Below are 17218 nucleotides of genomic sequence, written 5' to 3'. Positions count from 1 at the left end.
GGTTCAATTTCGATTCCGATTTCGATTTCACTTGCCCCAACAGGTCTTCGCAAGCAAAAGGGGGTTGGCATGGGTGCCTGTCGTCGGATGAGGTTCGATATCGACTTCGCTTGCCTCAACAGGTCTTTGTGTGTCCAAGGGAGGAAAGGCATGCATAAGTGGGCTGGACTCAATGGTTGTAAGGGTGGCAAGATGGCAGAATCGTTAGCACACTGGGCAAAATACTTAGCATTTCATTGAGTTGAAAGTAAGATGAACTCTGACATACCTCTAAGTCATCTCCACCAAATGTGACATCAGGGTCATCGGCTGCATTGTCACCTTTGTCATTGCTCTGTTTATTCCGTCTAGAATTGAGAAGAAGAAGAAAGCAATAAAAACATAAGCTGATGAGTATAGAAATGAAAACTAAACTTCTATTGTTGCAGCCGAGATGCTAATCCTTTCTTCTGTTGAATAGCAATGGAAAAGACATGAAAGACATGAAATACTTAGGAAAATAGCAGAAATGAGCATCAGAACAAGGACAGCATCAACAGAAAGGTAACAATTCATATTTCGGAAATCAGAAATTTTATTATATTCTATTGGGTTGATGTTTAATTAATGACTGTTTTTTTAAATTTAATTTACAACAAAAAAAAAAAAAGGTCATTAATTATGAACCAGGTGCAGGAGTGGCTGTGTGGCAAGTAGCTTGTTTACCAACCACATGGTTCCGGGTTCAGACTCACTGCATGGCACCTTGGGCAGGTGTCTTCTACTATAGCCTCGGGCCGACTAATGCCTTGTGAGTGGATTTGGTAGACGGAAACTGAAAGAAGCTCGTCGTATATATGTATATATATATATGCGTGTGTGTGTTTGTGTGTCTGTGTTTGTCCCCCTAGCATTGCATGACGACCGATACTGGTGTGTTATCTAGCGGTTCGGCAAAAGAGACCGATAGAATAAGTACTAAATATTATCTTGTAAATTGAACAAAATAGATCAATAAGCTTTCAGTTTTCTCATGTACAAAAAAATTAGACACCAGCTAATGATTATCATTATGAAATGTCATCATTCATTCTGCAAATATGCAAACTATGTCCAACAATGTAGAGACAGAGGTATTAAAGTCAACAGGAATCCATCTCATCATCATCATCATTTAGCATCCGCTTTCCATGCTAGCATGGGTTGGACAGTTCAACTGGGATCTGTGAAGCCAGAAGGCTGCATCAGACCCAGTCTGATCTGGCAGTGTTTCTACGGCTGGATGCCCTTCCTAACGCCAACCACTCCGAGAGTGTAGTGGGTGCTTTTTACATGCCACCCGCACAGGAGCCAGATGGAGCTGGCAAACGGCCACGGACGGATGGTGCTTTTTACGTGCCACCGGCACGGAGGCCAGGCGACTTTTTCTATTATTATTCTCCCCCATTCTAGCAACTGTTAATTTAGATTGTTATCTGCAGGGAATTTAAAATGTTAAATCCTCATCCAAGCAAAATAGCATTTCATTAATTTCATATAATGCAGTCAATAAGTCACTAGGAAAAAGGACTGGTGTGATATGTGTAGGTTATATATCAGTGTGTGTATATATATAAGATATGTGTTTGAGCTAAAAACTGAGAATAGATGATGGAGTCAAATCCCACCAAAGATTTTTACTATTAATTTCTCTGCCAGTTGCAACTAAGAGATAGATTGTTCAATACACAAAATATGCAAGAATAAATCTCCTTGTGTTAACAAGGTTGACAGATGTCTCTCCTTGGTTACGAACAAGATCTAGAGCAGGCTTATCAATCAGTACATATTTTTCATTTCTTGGAAGATTTGAAATTTGAATGCTACAATACAGGTAAATGATTTTCCAAAGACACTCTATTCAGTAATCTTAAATTTTAGTAAAGCATTGGTCTCTAAAATGACTCTTTTTAAAACCTGGCAAAGATGAAAAAAAATCAACCATGCCAGCACCTATATATATGTATATATATATAGGGAGAGTTTACGAAAAAAACAAAAGACGAAGACAGGTGGTGTACAAAACAAACAGATGTATTAGTATAACGTTCAGGAATAGAAAAAGTCTTTTATGTTTCGAGCCAAAGCTCTTCTACAGAAAGGGACACAGAAAAAACAAGGAGAGAAAAAAAATGTGTGTAGTGGCTATACATATATATATATATATATATATATATATATATATATATATATATATATATATAGGTTATGAGAGGTAATGGTGTCAGGTAATACTGAGTAAGTGCAATGGATAGACCATAGTTAAACTCCAGGTTTGGTGGTTATGCAAATAAGGCCTCCAACATAGGTCATATATCAGCGTGTGTATATATACAAAATCTTTTTTTCAGAATGAGATAAAAAAAAAACAAAGGCTGTGAAGATTTTAGAATATTTATAAATAGAAGGTCTTTCAGCTGTTTCCAGGATATTTATTATATCCCTTCATCGGAGACGGTGTGAGAAAATGGTTAAACAATAGTTAATTTAGATAAGATACGAAATAGGGAGTGAAATGGAGGAATGAAAATAGATGAGAGAAGTGTGTCTGCATGGATGATGGTGCACTTGCTTTTAATGATTCTGAAAAGAAAGAAGTTTGGAGAAGTCATTATGAAAGACTGCTGAACACGGAGAATGAATGGGAAGAGAGCCTGCCAAATGTTGACCCAGTAGAGGGACTAGCTATCCAAATAGACAGCTCCCTGGTAGATAAAGCAATTAAGGGTATGAAGCCAGGAAAAGCCCCCAGCCCATCAGGAATCACTGCTGAGATGCTTAAAATATCTGGTGGTGTGGGCTATGGCCTAGTCACCTGCATTGTAAACCAGGTAGTTCATGATGGAGTCATACCCAATGACTGGGGTAGCAGCACCATAGTCAACTGCTACAGGGGTATCAAACTGCTGGATCAGGTGATGAAGGTCATGGAGAGGATCATAGCCCATCTCATTAGGGAGAGAATTTGCTTAGATGAGATGCAGTTCGTTTTTGTGCCAGGTAGAAGCACCACTGATGCTATATTCCTGGTTTGACAACTACAGGAGAACTACCAAGCTGAAGATAAACCCCTGTACTTAACTTTTGTGGACTTGGAGAAAGCCTTTGCCAGGATCCCCCGATCCCTTATCTGGTGATTGATGCGGAAACTGGGGATTGACGAATGGTTAATAAGGGCTGTACAGGCCCTATACAGAGAGGCCGTTAGTAAGGTTAGGATTGGCAATGAGCATAATGAAGAATTCCAGGTAGAAGTAGGGGTCCACCAAGGATCAGCCCTCTGTTCCCTTTTATTCATCTTAGTCCTCCAGGCAATAACAGAGGAATCCAAGATGGGTTGCTCCTGGGAGCTCCTCTATGCTGACGACCTGGTGCTCATAGCAGAATCACTACCAGAACTAGAGAAGAAATTTCAGGTGTGGAAGCAAGGTTTAGAATCAAAAGGCCTTAGAGTTGTTACTGAATAGCACAAGGAACATTCTAGTGAAGTTGAACATCTTATCTGGCCACCACAGTCCCCAGATCTCAATATTACTAAACGACGTTAAACGATGATGATGATTTATGGTGCATTTTAGAAAAACAAGTAAGGAGTTGATATCCTCCACCATCATCACTACAAGAACTGGAGACTGTTTTAACTGAAGAATGGACAAAAATTCCTTTGGAAACAATTCAAACCTTGTATGAGTCCATACCTCTTAGAATTCAATCTGTAATTACTGCCAAAGGCAGTCCTACTCCATATTGAAATAAACTTGTTTGAAATTTTAAGGTGTCTCCATTATTTTGTCCAACGCCTGGCCCTCATAACAGAATCACTACTGGAACTAGAAAAGAAATTTCAGGTGTGGAAGCTAGTTTTAGAGTCAATGTAGCAAAGACCAAAGTTATAGTAAGTAGCAAGGCAAACACACCACACACCCCTTCAGGAAGGTGGCCCTGCTCAATTTGTAGAAAAGGTGTAGGTAGAAACTCCATAAGATGTACCCAGTGTAAGCTATGGACACATAAGAGGGGCAGCACCATCAAAGGAAAATTAACCAAGAAGGTAGCTTTCGTGTGCGGCAGATGCACAGGTGCAATAGACACCATTGATACTCAGAAAACATTCCATTACACTCCTGGGGGAGAAACTAAAAGTAGTTGATAGTTTTCGCTACCTAGGTGACCAAGTTAGTAGTGGGGGTGGATGCTCAGAGAGTGTTATCACTAGAATAAGAATAGCCTGGGCAAAGTTTAGAAAGCTACTACCCCTACTGGCAACAAAGGGTCTCTCGCTCAGAGTGAAAGGTAGATTGTACGACGCATGTGTGCGAACTGCCATGCTTCATGGCAGTGAAACATGGGCTGTGACTGCAGAGGACATGCATAGGCTTGAAAGAAATGAAGCTAGCATGATCCACTGGATGTGTAATGTTAGTGTGCACACATGACAAAGTGTAACGCCCTGAGAGAAATGCTGGACATAAGAAGCATTGGATGTGGTGTGCAAGAGAGACGCTTGCATTGGTATGGTCATGTACTACGGATGGATGAGGAGCGATGTGTGAAGAAGTGCCACTCCCAAACAGTTGAAGGAATCCGGGGTAGAGGTAGACCCAGGAAGACATGGGATGAGGTGGTGAAGCATGACCTTCGAACATTGGGTCTCACAGAGGCAATGACGAAAGATCGAGACCTCTGGAGATATGCTGTGACTGTGAAGACCCAACAAATCACGTGAGTTCATGGCTGTTTCCTGCACCAGCTTTACATAGAAGCCCCAGCCCTTCCAAAGTGCCTTGGATCACAGGACGACCTGCTGTGCTTGAGGAGGCCTCAACATAAAAAAAAAAATCAAATGGAAATTGTAGTTGTGATACCTGTGCCGGTGGCACGTAAAAAGCACCCACTATATATGTATGTGTGTGTGTGTGTGTGTGTTATAATTTAGAGCAGTAAAAGGTTGTCATTATAGTACTCGGAGCAGAGAGTGAATAGCACACTGGGTATTTATGGCAACAGACACTATGGAAAACCATTGAAAAACTGTTCATGCACGGAGAAAGACTTGTGCCCACTAAATGGAGCCTGTATGACCGAGGTCATTATCTATGAAGCCACCGTAAATTTCACGAGCACCAATAATACAGTTTCATCCAAGAGATATGTGCGTCTCACAGAGGGAAATTTCGAAGCAAGATTCAACAATTACATCTTAAGCTTCAGACACTGGAATAAATGAAAAACTACCAAATTAACCAGTTAAGTGTGGTTTTTAAAAGGACAAGATGTCAACTACAAAATTTCCAGTCAGATCTTAGCCATGTGTAAACATACCAAAAGTAGCGGCAAGTACGGTCTTTGTAATATGGAAAGATGGCTCATCTGAAAAAGTTCCTTGGACCCCACTACATGTTTAAATTCAAGGGCTGAACTTTTTGGATCATGTCCACACATCACAAAATACCTGTTATAGTTTTGGGCCCCACAAGATCACAGTTAGAATCCACATTTCTTCTATGTTCCTGCACAACTTCCATTAATTAAAAATTTTTTTATACATATTTTTTTCATTTTTTCCTTTTTAATTGTGTGTGTGTGTAGGTGTCTGTCTGTGAATGTGTATATGTATGTATATGAATGTAAGACTGTGTCTGGTGCATATGTGCAACTTTCATTTATACGGAAATGCATATGCTTGTATATATGCAGGAGTGTGAATGTAGGTCTGTATATATATATATATACGTATAAATGTCTAAATATATATGTACTATGTTACATATATGCATGTAAGCACTTATGTGTATATGAGGTTGAGGTTGCGTACACATATACATATATATATATATGTGTGTGTATGAGCATATACATATACGTTTGTGTGAGTGTGTACGTATATAGCTGTTGTGAATGCAGGAGGTTTATGTCTATGTATTGTGAGAATATGGTTGCATGTATTTTTTATCCTTTTCCTTTTTCTACCTATTAGAGTAACTTCCCTTTTCTTCAACAGTTTTTCATAGCATCTGTTGCCATTAGTAGCTGACAAGAGTGTATCATAGCTCTTCGCTCTGACATTCAAAACTCCGAGCACTAAAATGACAACCTTTTACTATTTGTTCTAAATTATAATATATATAAATAATCCTCTATTCTAATATCAAGGTCTCATTCTTTTGTTGTTACTTATTATTATTATTATTATTATTATTATATATGTGTGTGTGTGTGTGTGTGTTAGTATCTCCCTGTTTTGACATCGTGTAATAATTGTAAATGAATATCAGTCATACAAGCAGTGTCCTTCGTTTCCAATTTTCCACGAAAAGTATGTCTGACCAAGTGGAAATGTTGGTTTCAAATTTTGTTATAAGGCCAGCAATTTCTGAGTAGGGGCTAAGTCGATAACATCAACCCCAGTTCTCAACTGGTACTCATTTTATTGACCCTGAAAGGATGAAAGGAAAGTCAACCCTGGAAGCATTTGAACCCAGAAGGAATTACCACAAATCTGCTTTAATGACTTGTATGGCCCATGCAAGCATGGAAAAGATGGCATTATAAGAAGGATAATGACAACGATGTTGAAAATAAGTAAATAACTTAAAAGACAAGAAACAGAAAAGTTAAATTTTAAAACAGATTTTGCAAGTTAAGTATTATTTACCTTTTGTTAACCAAAAGATCCAAGACTTCATAAACTAATGCATATAAATATTCAACCTGAAACAAGAAAAATAACAAAATATGTTAATAAAACACAAAAGGAATCTTAAAAGAAGGTATTACTTTAAATTAATTATATTCAAGTTAGAATTGCTCACATTAATCTGCTGGACTTTGGCTATATAAAATACTAGCAGTATCGCCCAGCGTTGCTCGGGTTTGTAAGGGAAATAACTATATAAGCATTTTTAGAGATGTAAAGTATAATAGCCATCTCAATATGGCTAACCACAAAGGGGGGTGTTACTGTAGTTTTTTACGTTCTGAGATTTAATAATAAATTTTTAGAGAGTTACTTCCCTTATATATGCCAAAAATGCATTAAAACTGGGAAAAATTGATGGTAAATTTTTTTTAAATCGTAGATCCATCGTAGACGCGCACTAATACCCAGAAGGGCTCGATATGAATCACGACTATAAGATACCCGCTTTTGGTTAAACTGCACCGCAAAATGTGGGAGTAGTTAGGAATCTAAATCGTAGGAGACAGACAGCACACAACCTCACTTTTATATATAAAGATATCATAGCCATGGACAGTGTCAAGCTAAGTGAAATCATAGTCATGACAAGTAATGGTGACTCGTAAATGGCATCTGTGCCAGTGACACATAAAAGGCACCCATGCCAGTGACATGTAAAAGGCATTTGTGCAGGTGACATGTAAAAGGCATCCAGTGCACTCTGTGGAGTGATTGGCATTAGGAAACCAAGCCAAAACAGATAGGAGCCTGGCAAACCATCTTACCCATGCTAGTAAGGAAAAGACATTAAATGCTAGAAGAGTTGTGTCCCACCAACAGGTAACAACACTTCACCTGCTCCACCTGAAGAAACTTCTATCTGCAAAATTTCTCTTTCTTGCATTTCCACTTCATAAATTATGATTGTTTGCCAGTCCTCTTTCTTGCCTTCACTGCCCTGCTCACTGTATCGCTGCTCCACCCACACACTATTTTTCTATCTAATTTCAATGCTTAGATCCTTGTTACTCATGAATATACCCTAGCACTCAATTCAGCTCTCCCTTTTGCTGTTTCCTACTCTCTCTCACTTTCTCTTGTATTTTTCTCTGACCAGGTAACCAACTATCTCCTTTACATCAGCACACTTAATTCTGGCCACTTTCTTGCACCTCTCTCTCATTCTCTTTTCTCTCACCCCCTGGGTAACCATGTACCTCCTCTATAGCAAGACACCAATTTCTGCCTGTCTATTTCTCTGTTACACTAACCTTTCATCATCTGATGCTGGATCACTTCCCCTAACGCCCTCTCAGTTGTGACAAGACACCTGCTTCTGTCTCTTTATCACACTTTAACCTTTCGTCCTCTGAAGTTCCCCTCCTCAAATGCCCTGCTCCTCTCATAATTCCTTGTCTTATGAACTGCTTGGTTACTATGACAGTGTTGGTGCCATGTTAAAAGCATCCAGTGGACACTGTAACATGGTTGGCATTTGGAAGGGCCGTCTGGCACCTGTGCGGATGGCACGTAAAAAGCACCCACAACACTCACGGAGTGGTTGGCATTAGGAAGGGCATCCAGCCGTAGAAATAATGCCAAAACTAACCTCGCCTGTGCTAGTGCCATGTGAAAAGCACTGAGTCCACTCTGCAGAGTGGTTGGTGTTAGGAAGGGCAGCCAACTGTAAAATCCTTACCAAAACAGACACAGTAGCCTAAGGTAGATATTTCCTACCTGACCGGCTCATGTCAACCATCCTACTCATGAATGCATGGGAGAATATATGTTAAATGATGGTGAAGATGACTGTATCATAAAAACAGTTTCATTACACATTTTATTGCTTTCTCTTTTTACTCTAACGACAGATTTTATAGTGAAACAACCATAAATCTTCCCTCACCTTTCTACTATAGACACACGTTGAACCTTGAATGAGAAGTGCAGCTTCGGCAAAGTTCATCGTTCGCCCACCGTCAAAGGTTATAGCTACATTTTCCAACTGAAAAAGAAAGAAATACAAACTGTTATATTTTCTTTAAAAAACAAACAAATAAAAAACATTTAAAAATTAATAATGATACATCATATATACAGGAGTGGCTGTGTGGTAAGTAGCTTGCTAACCAACCACATGGTTCCGGGTTCAGACCCACTGCGTGGCATCTTGGGCAAGTGTCTTCTACTATAGCCCCGGGCCGACCAATGCCTTGTGAGTGGATTTGGTAGACGGAAACTGAAAGAAGCCTGTTGTATATATGTATATATATATATATATATGTGTGTATGTGTGTTTGTCCCCCTAGCATTGCTTGACAACCGATGCTGGTGTGTTTATGTCCCCGTCACTTAGTGGTTCGGCAAAAGAGACTGATAGAATAAGTACTGGGCTTACAAAAGAATAAGTCCCGGGGTCGATTTGCTCGACCAAAGGCGGTGCTCCAGCATGGCCGCAGTCAAATGACTGAAACAAGTAAAAGAGTAAAGAGTAAAGAGTAAAGAGTAAAGAGTAAAGAGTAAAGAGTTTGTGATGGATTTATGTTGAAATAAAAGCTTGGGATTGTAAAGACAGCATTCAAATGCTTGTTTTTGAGGAGGAACGATGTCTCCTGTCAGGTAGTGCAATGGTAAGCACATTTGTCAGGATATAAAAAGGGCTTGGTTTCATTTTTATGAGGCAATGTGTTAGTCTATACTTCTCAACACTTGTTTATAAATGTTAGTGTGAATATATGAGTATGGATAAGTATGTATAACTGTGGTTAAGAAGCTTGCTTCCCAACCATATGGTATCAGGTTCAGTCTCACTGGGTGGCACCTTGAGCTTCTTTTACTATATCCATGGGGCCAACCAACTCTTTGTGAGTGGAGTTGGTAGACAGATACCAAAAAAAAAACTGTTGCATGTATGCGTGTGCACGCGTGTGTGTTTGTGTATCTTTGTCTTGATATCAAATGGTGGTTCCATTTGGAACCACCATTTGATATGGCTGAGAAAAAACTGAATCTAAGAAGCATCAGATGTAATGTGCAAAAGAGAAGACTACCTGTGCATGCCAGCACGAGAAACAGACGCTAAAGGATGATGATGATGATGATGATGATGACATACATACATGGAGGCTATCAGTGGTGTAAAATGGATGGAACTTGCAGAAGAGGTGGACATGGCGATTCTCAGTCGCCATCATACAACTTGAGTCATTTGTTTCTTGTCTTCTGTGCTAAACACACCTGACCAATGAGTAATATTACCTTGATTGGAAACAGGTGAGGGTTGGCAACAAGAAGCGTATCATGCTATAGAAAATGTTTCAATGAAATGAAAATGTTTCACCTGATCCAATCAAGCCATGGAAAAGTAGACATTATATGATACTGATGATATATTATCTGAAAAAATAATTATTATCGACAAAAGCAACATTAATACCAAAAGGTAATATTTCTATACTTATTATCTGCCTAGAGTCATCTTCACTTCAATAAAGCTAGACAAGATCATATTAGGTTACAATACTGGTCTTTTGGTTATCATACAGTGGGTTCTTACTCAGAGTTTTAGCCATAAAAAAAGATTAGAAATATATCTTTAAGTTGAAGATGAAATAGTTATGATGGGTGATGTTGATAGAAACTTAAATGTATTCTGTCTCTGATAGGAGAATGTTCACATCAATATTTCACTCAAATTTTATACATCTGAGAAACATGGGGTACCAAGACCAGAGGGAGGAGGAGGGTAAAAGAAACAGAAAATTTAAAAGAGGAGAAAAAAGAGGAAGAAGATTAGTAAGGAAAGTGGTGAAGAAAGAGGGATAAGGGACATTTTCCTCTTCCTCCTTTGTTTTCTTCAAAGAAGGAGGAAGACATGAAGGAAGAAGCAGAAAAGAAAAAAATAGCAAGGTTTTGGTGGTGGGAGGGGGGAGAAGAATGAGAAAATATCATCATCATCATCATCATCGTTTAACGTCCGTTTTCCGCGCTAGCACGGGTTGGACGGTTTCGACCGGGGTCTGGGGAGCTAGGGACTGCCCCAGGCTCCAGTCTAGTCTGGCAGTGTTTCTACAGCTGGATGCCCTTCCTAACGCCAACCACTCCGCGAGTGTAGTGGGTGTTTTTTACGTGCCACCTGCACAGGTGCCAGAGGGGTCTGGCATCGGCCACGTTCGGATGGTGCTTTTTATGTGGGGGGGGGACAGAAATATAGGGGAGCACCAGTGGGGAGGGGTGGTTCAGAGAAATGATGACAGGTTCTTAGGCAAGTAGAACGTAGGATATCAAGAGGGTAATGCATGGTGAAATAGCGTATTGAGGAGGGGGGTTCGAAGAGTAGACACCTATAATGGTGGTGGGAGAAACAACATCCGGTATAGATGGAGCAAAAAGAGATATCCGGTATTAGTGGTGGGGGTGGGCAGGGTGGGTGCACCGCGAATACGTGAAGGTTGAAAATAGATGATAGAGCGAGACTTGGTCGGGCAGAATTAATAGAGGAGAAATTAGATACAATAGTTAGATAGATAAATAACAACAGATAGAAAAACATGTATGATTGGTCGAGAAGTGAAGTGAAAATAAGCATTCAAACTTATCTGTGCTCGAGATTAGCTGCTAGGTGAATGAATGAGAGAGCACATGTTGCTGCCTTAAGTAAAGAATGAGAAAATATAAACAAAGGAAAGCCCCATCAGCCCCACTAGTCTAATTAATATCCTGTTTTTGTTGTGAAAAACTTTAGTTTGTCATTATCATCTGGTCAGTGAAGTCTGCTCTGTTGCAGGGATTCAAACCAGACCCTAGTTACCTCTTTGCAGACATTGACCTGTTGTAGGTAGATACCATTTCAGACTAGATACCACAGAAATTGAACAGAGATGATGCAGGAGCCATGATAAAATGCACCTAGCAGACTCTGTAAAGTGGTTGGTGATAGGGAAGATATCCAGCTGTAGAAACTGTGCCAAAAATGCTGTTCTAGAAAGCTATGGTCCTTGCTTCATCAAGGATGGTAGTAACTCCAGATAAAATCTAACTTGGACTGTAACAACTTATTCAGCCCATGTCAGCCTAAAAAAGTGGACATCAAAATGATAGTGGTATGCATGAGTATATCTTTCACAGACGTACATTGACGAGAAAACTAAAACACTGCTCTTTGGACTATGATATTTGTTCTGCCCTGAGTTATAGGCACTTCCCTTGCCATTGTCACAAGTCCCTTGGAAACTTGTAACCAATTATGCTGCTGTTCATAATAGCTGAAATATAATAAATGCTGAATTATTAGTCCAGTTTATTTACTCATTGGACTATTTTATAATCCTCATCCCAATAACTTATCTGTGTATGTAGACAAACCAATCTGAAACTGGAAAACTAGTATGATACATTACAATCTTTTGTTAAATCAAAATTTGCCCACCTCTTCTAAGTAGTCTTCAAGATGACTAGCAATATCAACATCCCAATTTTTAGTCAGATCACGGATGGGTTGCAACATAAAGTTGAAGCGGCCATCATCTTCCAGCACCATTGTTACTGTAAAGAAGAAAAATAATTATATAGTTTAAAAAATATTATCAAATTTCAAAAAAGAGTAAAACAAGAAATAATATATTTAAATTTTCAAGATGGAAGTAGAGAGAAATTTAAGCATTACAGTTATAGGCGCAGGAGTGGCTGTGTGGTAAGTAGCTTGCTAACCAACCACATGGTTGCGGGTTCAGTCCCACTGCGTGGCATCTTGGGCAAGTGTCTTCTGCTATAGCCCCGGGCCGACCAATGCCTTGTGAGTGGATTTGGTAGACGGAAACTGAAAAGAAGCCTGTCGTATATATGTATGTATATATATATGTGTGTGTATGTTTGTGTGTCTGTGTTTGTCCCCTTAGTATTGCTTGACAACCGATGCTGGTGTGTTTACGTCCCCGTCACTTAGTGGTTCGGCAAAAGGGACCGATAGAATAAGTACTGGGCTTACAAAGTATAAGTCCCGGGGTCGATTTGCTCGACTAAAGGCGGTGCTCCAGCATGGCCGCAGTCAAATGACTGAAACAAGTAAAAGAGTAAAAGAGAGTTAGAGTAGTTATACAAAAGTGAAACAGGGTGATTAATAAATATTGCAGTGGTTTAACTTTGTAGCATTTAAACAGGCCGTATCCAGCCCAAATAATCCCCTTTATGTTCAAATGGAGACAAGACCTGACCTCTAACACCCACCCTACATCATTGGAGTCTCAGTTATGAGATAATGCATGAATAGCCTGGGCAAAGTTCAGAGAGCTCTTACCTCTGCTGGTGACAAAAGGCCTCTCGCTCAGGAAAAGGCAGACTGTAAGATGCATGTGTACGAACAGCCATGCTACATGGCAGTGAAACATGGGTCGTGGCTGCTGAGGATATGCGTAAGCTTGCAAGGAATGAAGCCAGTATGCCCCGATGGATGTGTAATGTCAGTGTTCATACTCGACAGAGTGTAAGTACCTTGAGAGAAAAGTTGGACCTAAGAAGCATCAGTTATGGTGTGCAAGAGAGACGATTGCGCTGGTATGGGCATGTGGCGAGAATGGATGAAGATAGTTGTGTGAAAAAGTGCCACACCCTAGCGGTTGAGGGAACCTGTGGAAGAGGTAGACACAGGAAAACCTGGGACGAGGTGGTGAAGCACGACCTTCGAACATTAGGTCTCACCAAGGAAATGACTAGTGACCAAGACCTTTGGAAGTATGCTGTATGTGAGAAGACCCGGCAGGACAAGTGAGACCATAACCTGTGGCCTTTACCTGAGATGTAGCCAGTCCACTTATGCATACCTTTCCTTCTTGGGACACCAGGTTCCAGTCTGATTTGGCTTGGTTTCTAAGGCTGGATGTCATTCCTAATGCTAACCACTTTATACTGTGCTGGGTGCTTTTAATGTGGCACCAGTACAAGCGCTTTTATGTAATGCCAGCACATAAAAGGTCAATCCTCTTCATCAGGAAGAGAGGCCTTAACACCTCTGTTGTGGAGGATGGGTTTTCTAGAATACAGTAAGATGCTAGATATCTCAATCATTGGCACCGTGCTGAACACAAGAAGACCTGTCCTCTTTTCAAAACTCTGTATATATATATATGTATATATATATATATATATATATATATATATATATATATATAGGAGCACTCCGTCGGTTGCGACGATGAGGGTCCCAGCTGATACGATCAACGGAACAGCTTGCTCGTGATATTAACGTGCAAGTGGCTGAGCACTCCACAGACACGTGTACCCTTAACGTAGTTCTCGAGGAGATTCAGCGTGACACAGCGAGTGACAAGGCGGGCCCTTTGAAATACAGGTACAAGAGAAACAGGAAGAAAGAGCGAGAGAAAGTTGTGGTGAAAGAGTACAGCAGGGTTCACCACCACTCCCTGCTGGAGCCTCGTGGAGCTTTAGGTGTTTTCGCTCAATAAACACTCACAATGCCCGGTCTGGGAATCAAAACCGCGATCCTCTGACCGCGAGTCTGCTGCCCTAACCACTGGGCCATTGCGCCTCCACGTATATATATATATATATCATTTTGTCAAAGCAAATATTTGCACCTTCATTGACAGCTACTGTGATAATTCTTATTTGATAAAGATCTAATATTTTTCTAAGCCTACATAAAAATCTCACTCATCTTTGAAACCTTTAAAATGATAAACCACAACTCAGATCTTGGTCCTTTAGCATTCAGATTACTCTGTCAAATGTAATGGTTATTTATACACGTTGTTTTGAATTTATCATCTACTATCTTGTAACTTCGATATTTCGATGGTATGATAGTTTATTTTAAGAATGATATTGTAGGGTAAGTGTGAGAGGCTGGATCTGGCTGATTTAATCATAAAACAAGTAGAATATCTGAGCCTGATATGTTCAATCAAAGAGTGAATCAAAGGCCTGATATATCAAAGGCTGAGGGAACTTTCAAGAAATGACTGAAGTCTTTGCTACCTCTTCTATGACACTAATAAATTTCCGTCTGTAATATTTTATTGTTGGACATAATTTTCAATCTTAAATACTTGGACAGAGCCAGCACAGAATACATATCGGAGCAGACAAAGGGAGATATGCAAAGAAGTAATCTGAGCAAACCTGAGGACACTGCACCTCGAAGAAGACATGGTATAGGACTGTAACATGTAGACGTCTATGGTACTGCAAACTTGTCTAACTCATACCAGCATCGAAAAATGAACATGGTTGACTTGGTTTATAAAGTTCAGAACTTGCTATTGCAAACCAATCTTGTATTAAATCTTTTGCAACCTCTACATCTGCACCACTATGTTAGTTATTGATATATAATGCCGTGCCAGTGGCACATTAAAAGCTCCAACCGATCGTGGCCGATGCCGGACCCCCCTGGCACCTGTGCAGGTGGCACGTAAAAAGCACCCACTACACTCGCAGAGTGGTTGGCGTTAGGAAGGGCATCCAGCTGTAGAAACTGAAGTTGTCTGTGTATGGCAGGTTTGGTAGCCTCCAACTAACACTATCTCTTACGAGACCCTGCGGCGCAAGTTGACCAAAATTGAGAGTATGATAGAAGAAGGCTTGCTCTTCATTCCGTAGAAGATAAAATTCAAATCGGACCATGTTAACACCAAAAATTATTTACATCAAAAAGGTGCTTTTATTCTATGAAAATCCCTATTTTTTACGATTTTTTGACTGCTGTGTCGTCATTTTTCGGTGTATTTCAACCAGAAAAATGTTCACTTAAAGAGAATAACAAGCTACATGATGCAAAATTTTTACTTTTCAAAAGTTCCAAGGTTCGAAACAAACCCGAGCAATGCCGGGCGATACTGCTAGTATATATATAAAGATAAGCTTAGCTAGCTCAACAAAAATCAAGTGGATCATGATTAATTTTAGTGACACTGAATGAAACTTGAAATACACAAAGTGAGATCATAATAGTTTTCGTGCAAGTTAATAAAGACAAGGTGGACTTGTGCAATAGCTGAAAGTCCGTCGAAGGGAATATAAGAAATATATAAACTGGAAAGTTGCTTTTTCGAGTTATTTCCTTTCTTTTACTCATTGCTAAACACCAGGTTTTACACTACAAACATTTAAAATAATAGTTAACAGGGAAAACAAGGAAATCAGAGTTTAAAAAAGAATGGATCGTATTAACAACATAGTCAGTAAATATTAATTATTTCGTTTTGGGATTTGGTTTGCAAGATTCTTTATGTGAGTTCGTGTGTTGAAGCATTTCTGTTGTTTCTGGGGAGAGTCATTATCTTTTGGTACCTTATTATTTAAACACACTCATTAAGTGGAAATTTCCACTTATTAAGTTGAAATTTTACGTTATAAGGCACTAAAAGAGAATGACTCTCCCCAGACACAACAGAATATGCTTCAATATGTTTTACGATTATTATTATTGTTAAGCTTTGCAAAATTATTTGAAGTTTTTTTGCTGAATCCTCGACATTTTGATATAAACAACCTCTGTTTCGATCGGAAAGAATAGGAAATGAATGTCACAGGAAAGACTGAAAAATTAACAAAGATTACATTTTGAATAAGGCAAATGAAATACAGCAAGATCAAGAGTGGTTTCACTCCGATTTTAAACATAAACAAATACCTTTTCATCCGATTGTCAACTCATTCGGGACATTTACTTTTCATACAATCCGCGCTGTAATATACTAATGTCTACATGTAAACTAAACGTTGATTGGTCGAATTTAGAAATGACGTAATAACTCTGCCAAAACTAACCAATCGTTATCGTTGTAACTGATACTCGCGATACTTTTTACCCACGCTCCTTACTTTCGGTCGCAGACTTTTTCCTCCTTCCAAGTTTTTTGCCAATTTTTCGCTTCATTAAAGTTCATTTTCGCTTCGTTTAAGTCGAGACGACCATCGTTCCTTTAAACGATGCTGGTAACTCGTCAACGACCAGCAGTATGGCAAATTTAGAAGCACTAAAATATGTTCGATATCCGTATTATTTGATATAAAAGTTGTAGGAAACTTGATGATGGTTTTTCACTGCTTTTTGAATAAACTGAAGTTTTTTTCTTTTAATCGAAGTTAAATTTGCTTGGCAAAGGGTTTGAGTTGGGTAGAAATGGAAACAATTATGTGATTGCTAGTCACAGCACATATAATCACCATTATATTAACTTTTGCTTTACTGGGACATCGTTTTTGATACGAACTGTTGGCAACAGGTTTCTTATTAAGCATTTTAGTAATTCTTTTGGAAAACGTTAAAGGATTCTCTGTGCTCTGAATTTTGGGACATTTTATATACTTCGTAATTCTCTGATATATTCATTTCTATCCAATTCTATCAATTGCGTATATTATTTTCTAATGGCATTCTTACACAATTTTGTTTCCTCATACTTCTAAAAAAAAATGTGTTTTTTAATGAAATTATCAGCCAAAGCCTTGCGAATGGATTTGGTTGAAGGATAGTGAAAGAAGTCCGACGTATATATATAT

The 17218-nt window shown here is 39.2% G+C and overlaps 1 protein-coding gene across 2 annotated transcripts in view; it reads right to left on the bottom strand.

The window, feature by feature from the left end:
* Nucleotides 1-16572, bottom strand: part of LOC115213485 (condensin-2 complex subunit H2) — a 43571-nt gene extending 26999 nt beyond the window's left edge. The window contains exons 1-5 of one of the 2 annotated variants that reach the window (XM_029782481.2): nucleotides 16347-16572; nucleotides 12126-12241; nucleotides 8604-8702; nucleotides 6674-6729; nucleotides 269-347 (exon numbers count right to left, since the gene is read on the bottom strand). In XM_029782481.2, coding sequence (XP_029638341.1) covers nucleotides 269-347; nucleotides 6674-6729; nucleotides 8604-8702; nucleotides 12126-12236 — 345 coding nt within the window. In that variant the 5' untranslated portion in view covers nucleotides 12237-12241; nucleotides 16347-16572. The remainder of the gene's footprint in view (nucleotides 1-268; nucleotides 348-6673; nucleotides 6730-8603; nucleotides 8703-12125; nucleotides 12242-16346) is intronic. The other variant, XM_029782480.2, reaches the window with a different exon arrangement.
* Between the last annotated feature and the right edge of the window lie 646 nt (nucleotides 16573-17218).

The sequence above is a fragment of the Octopus sinensis genome, linkage group LG6 (genome assembly GCF_006345805.1).
Source record: "Octopus sinensis linkage group LG6, ASM634580v1, whole genome shotgun sequence".
Lineage (NCBI taxonomy): Eukaryota > Metazoa > Mollusca > Cephalopoda > Octopoda > Octopodidae > Octopus > Octopus sinensis.
The sequence above is the reverse complement of the archived record's forward strand: the minus strand, read 5'-3'. Positions and strand labels throughout refer to the sequence as shown.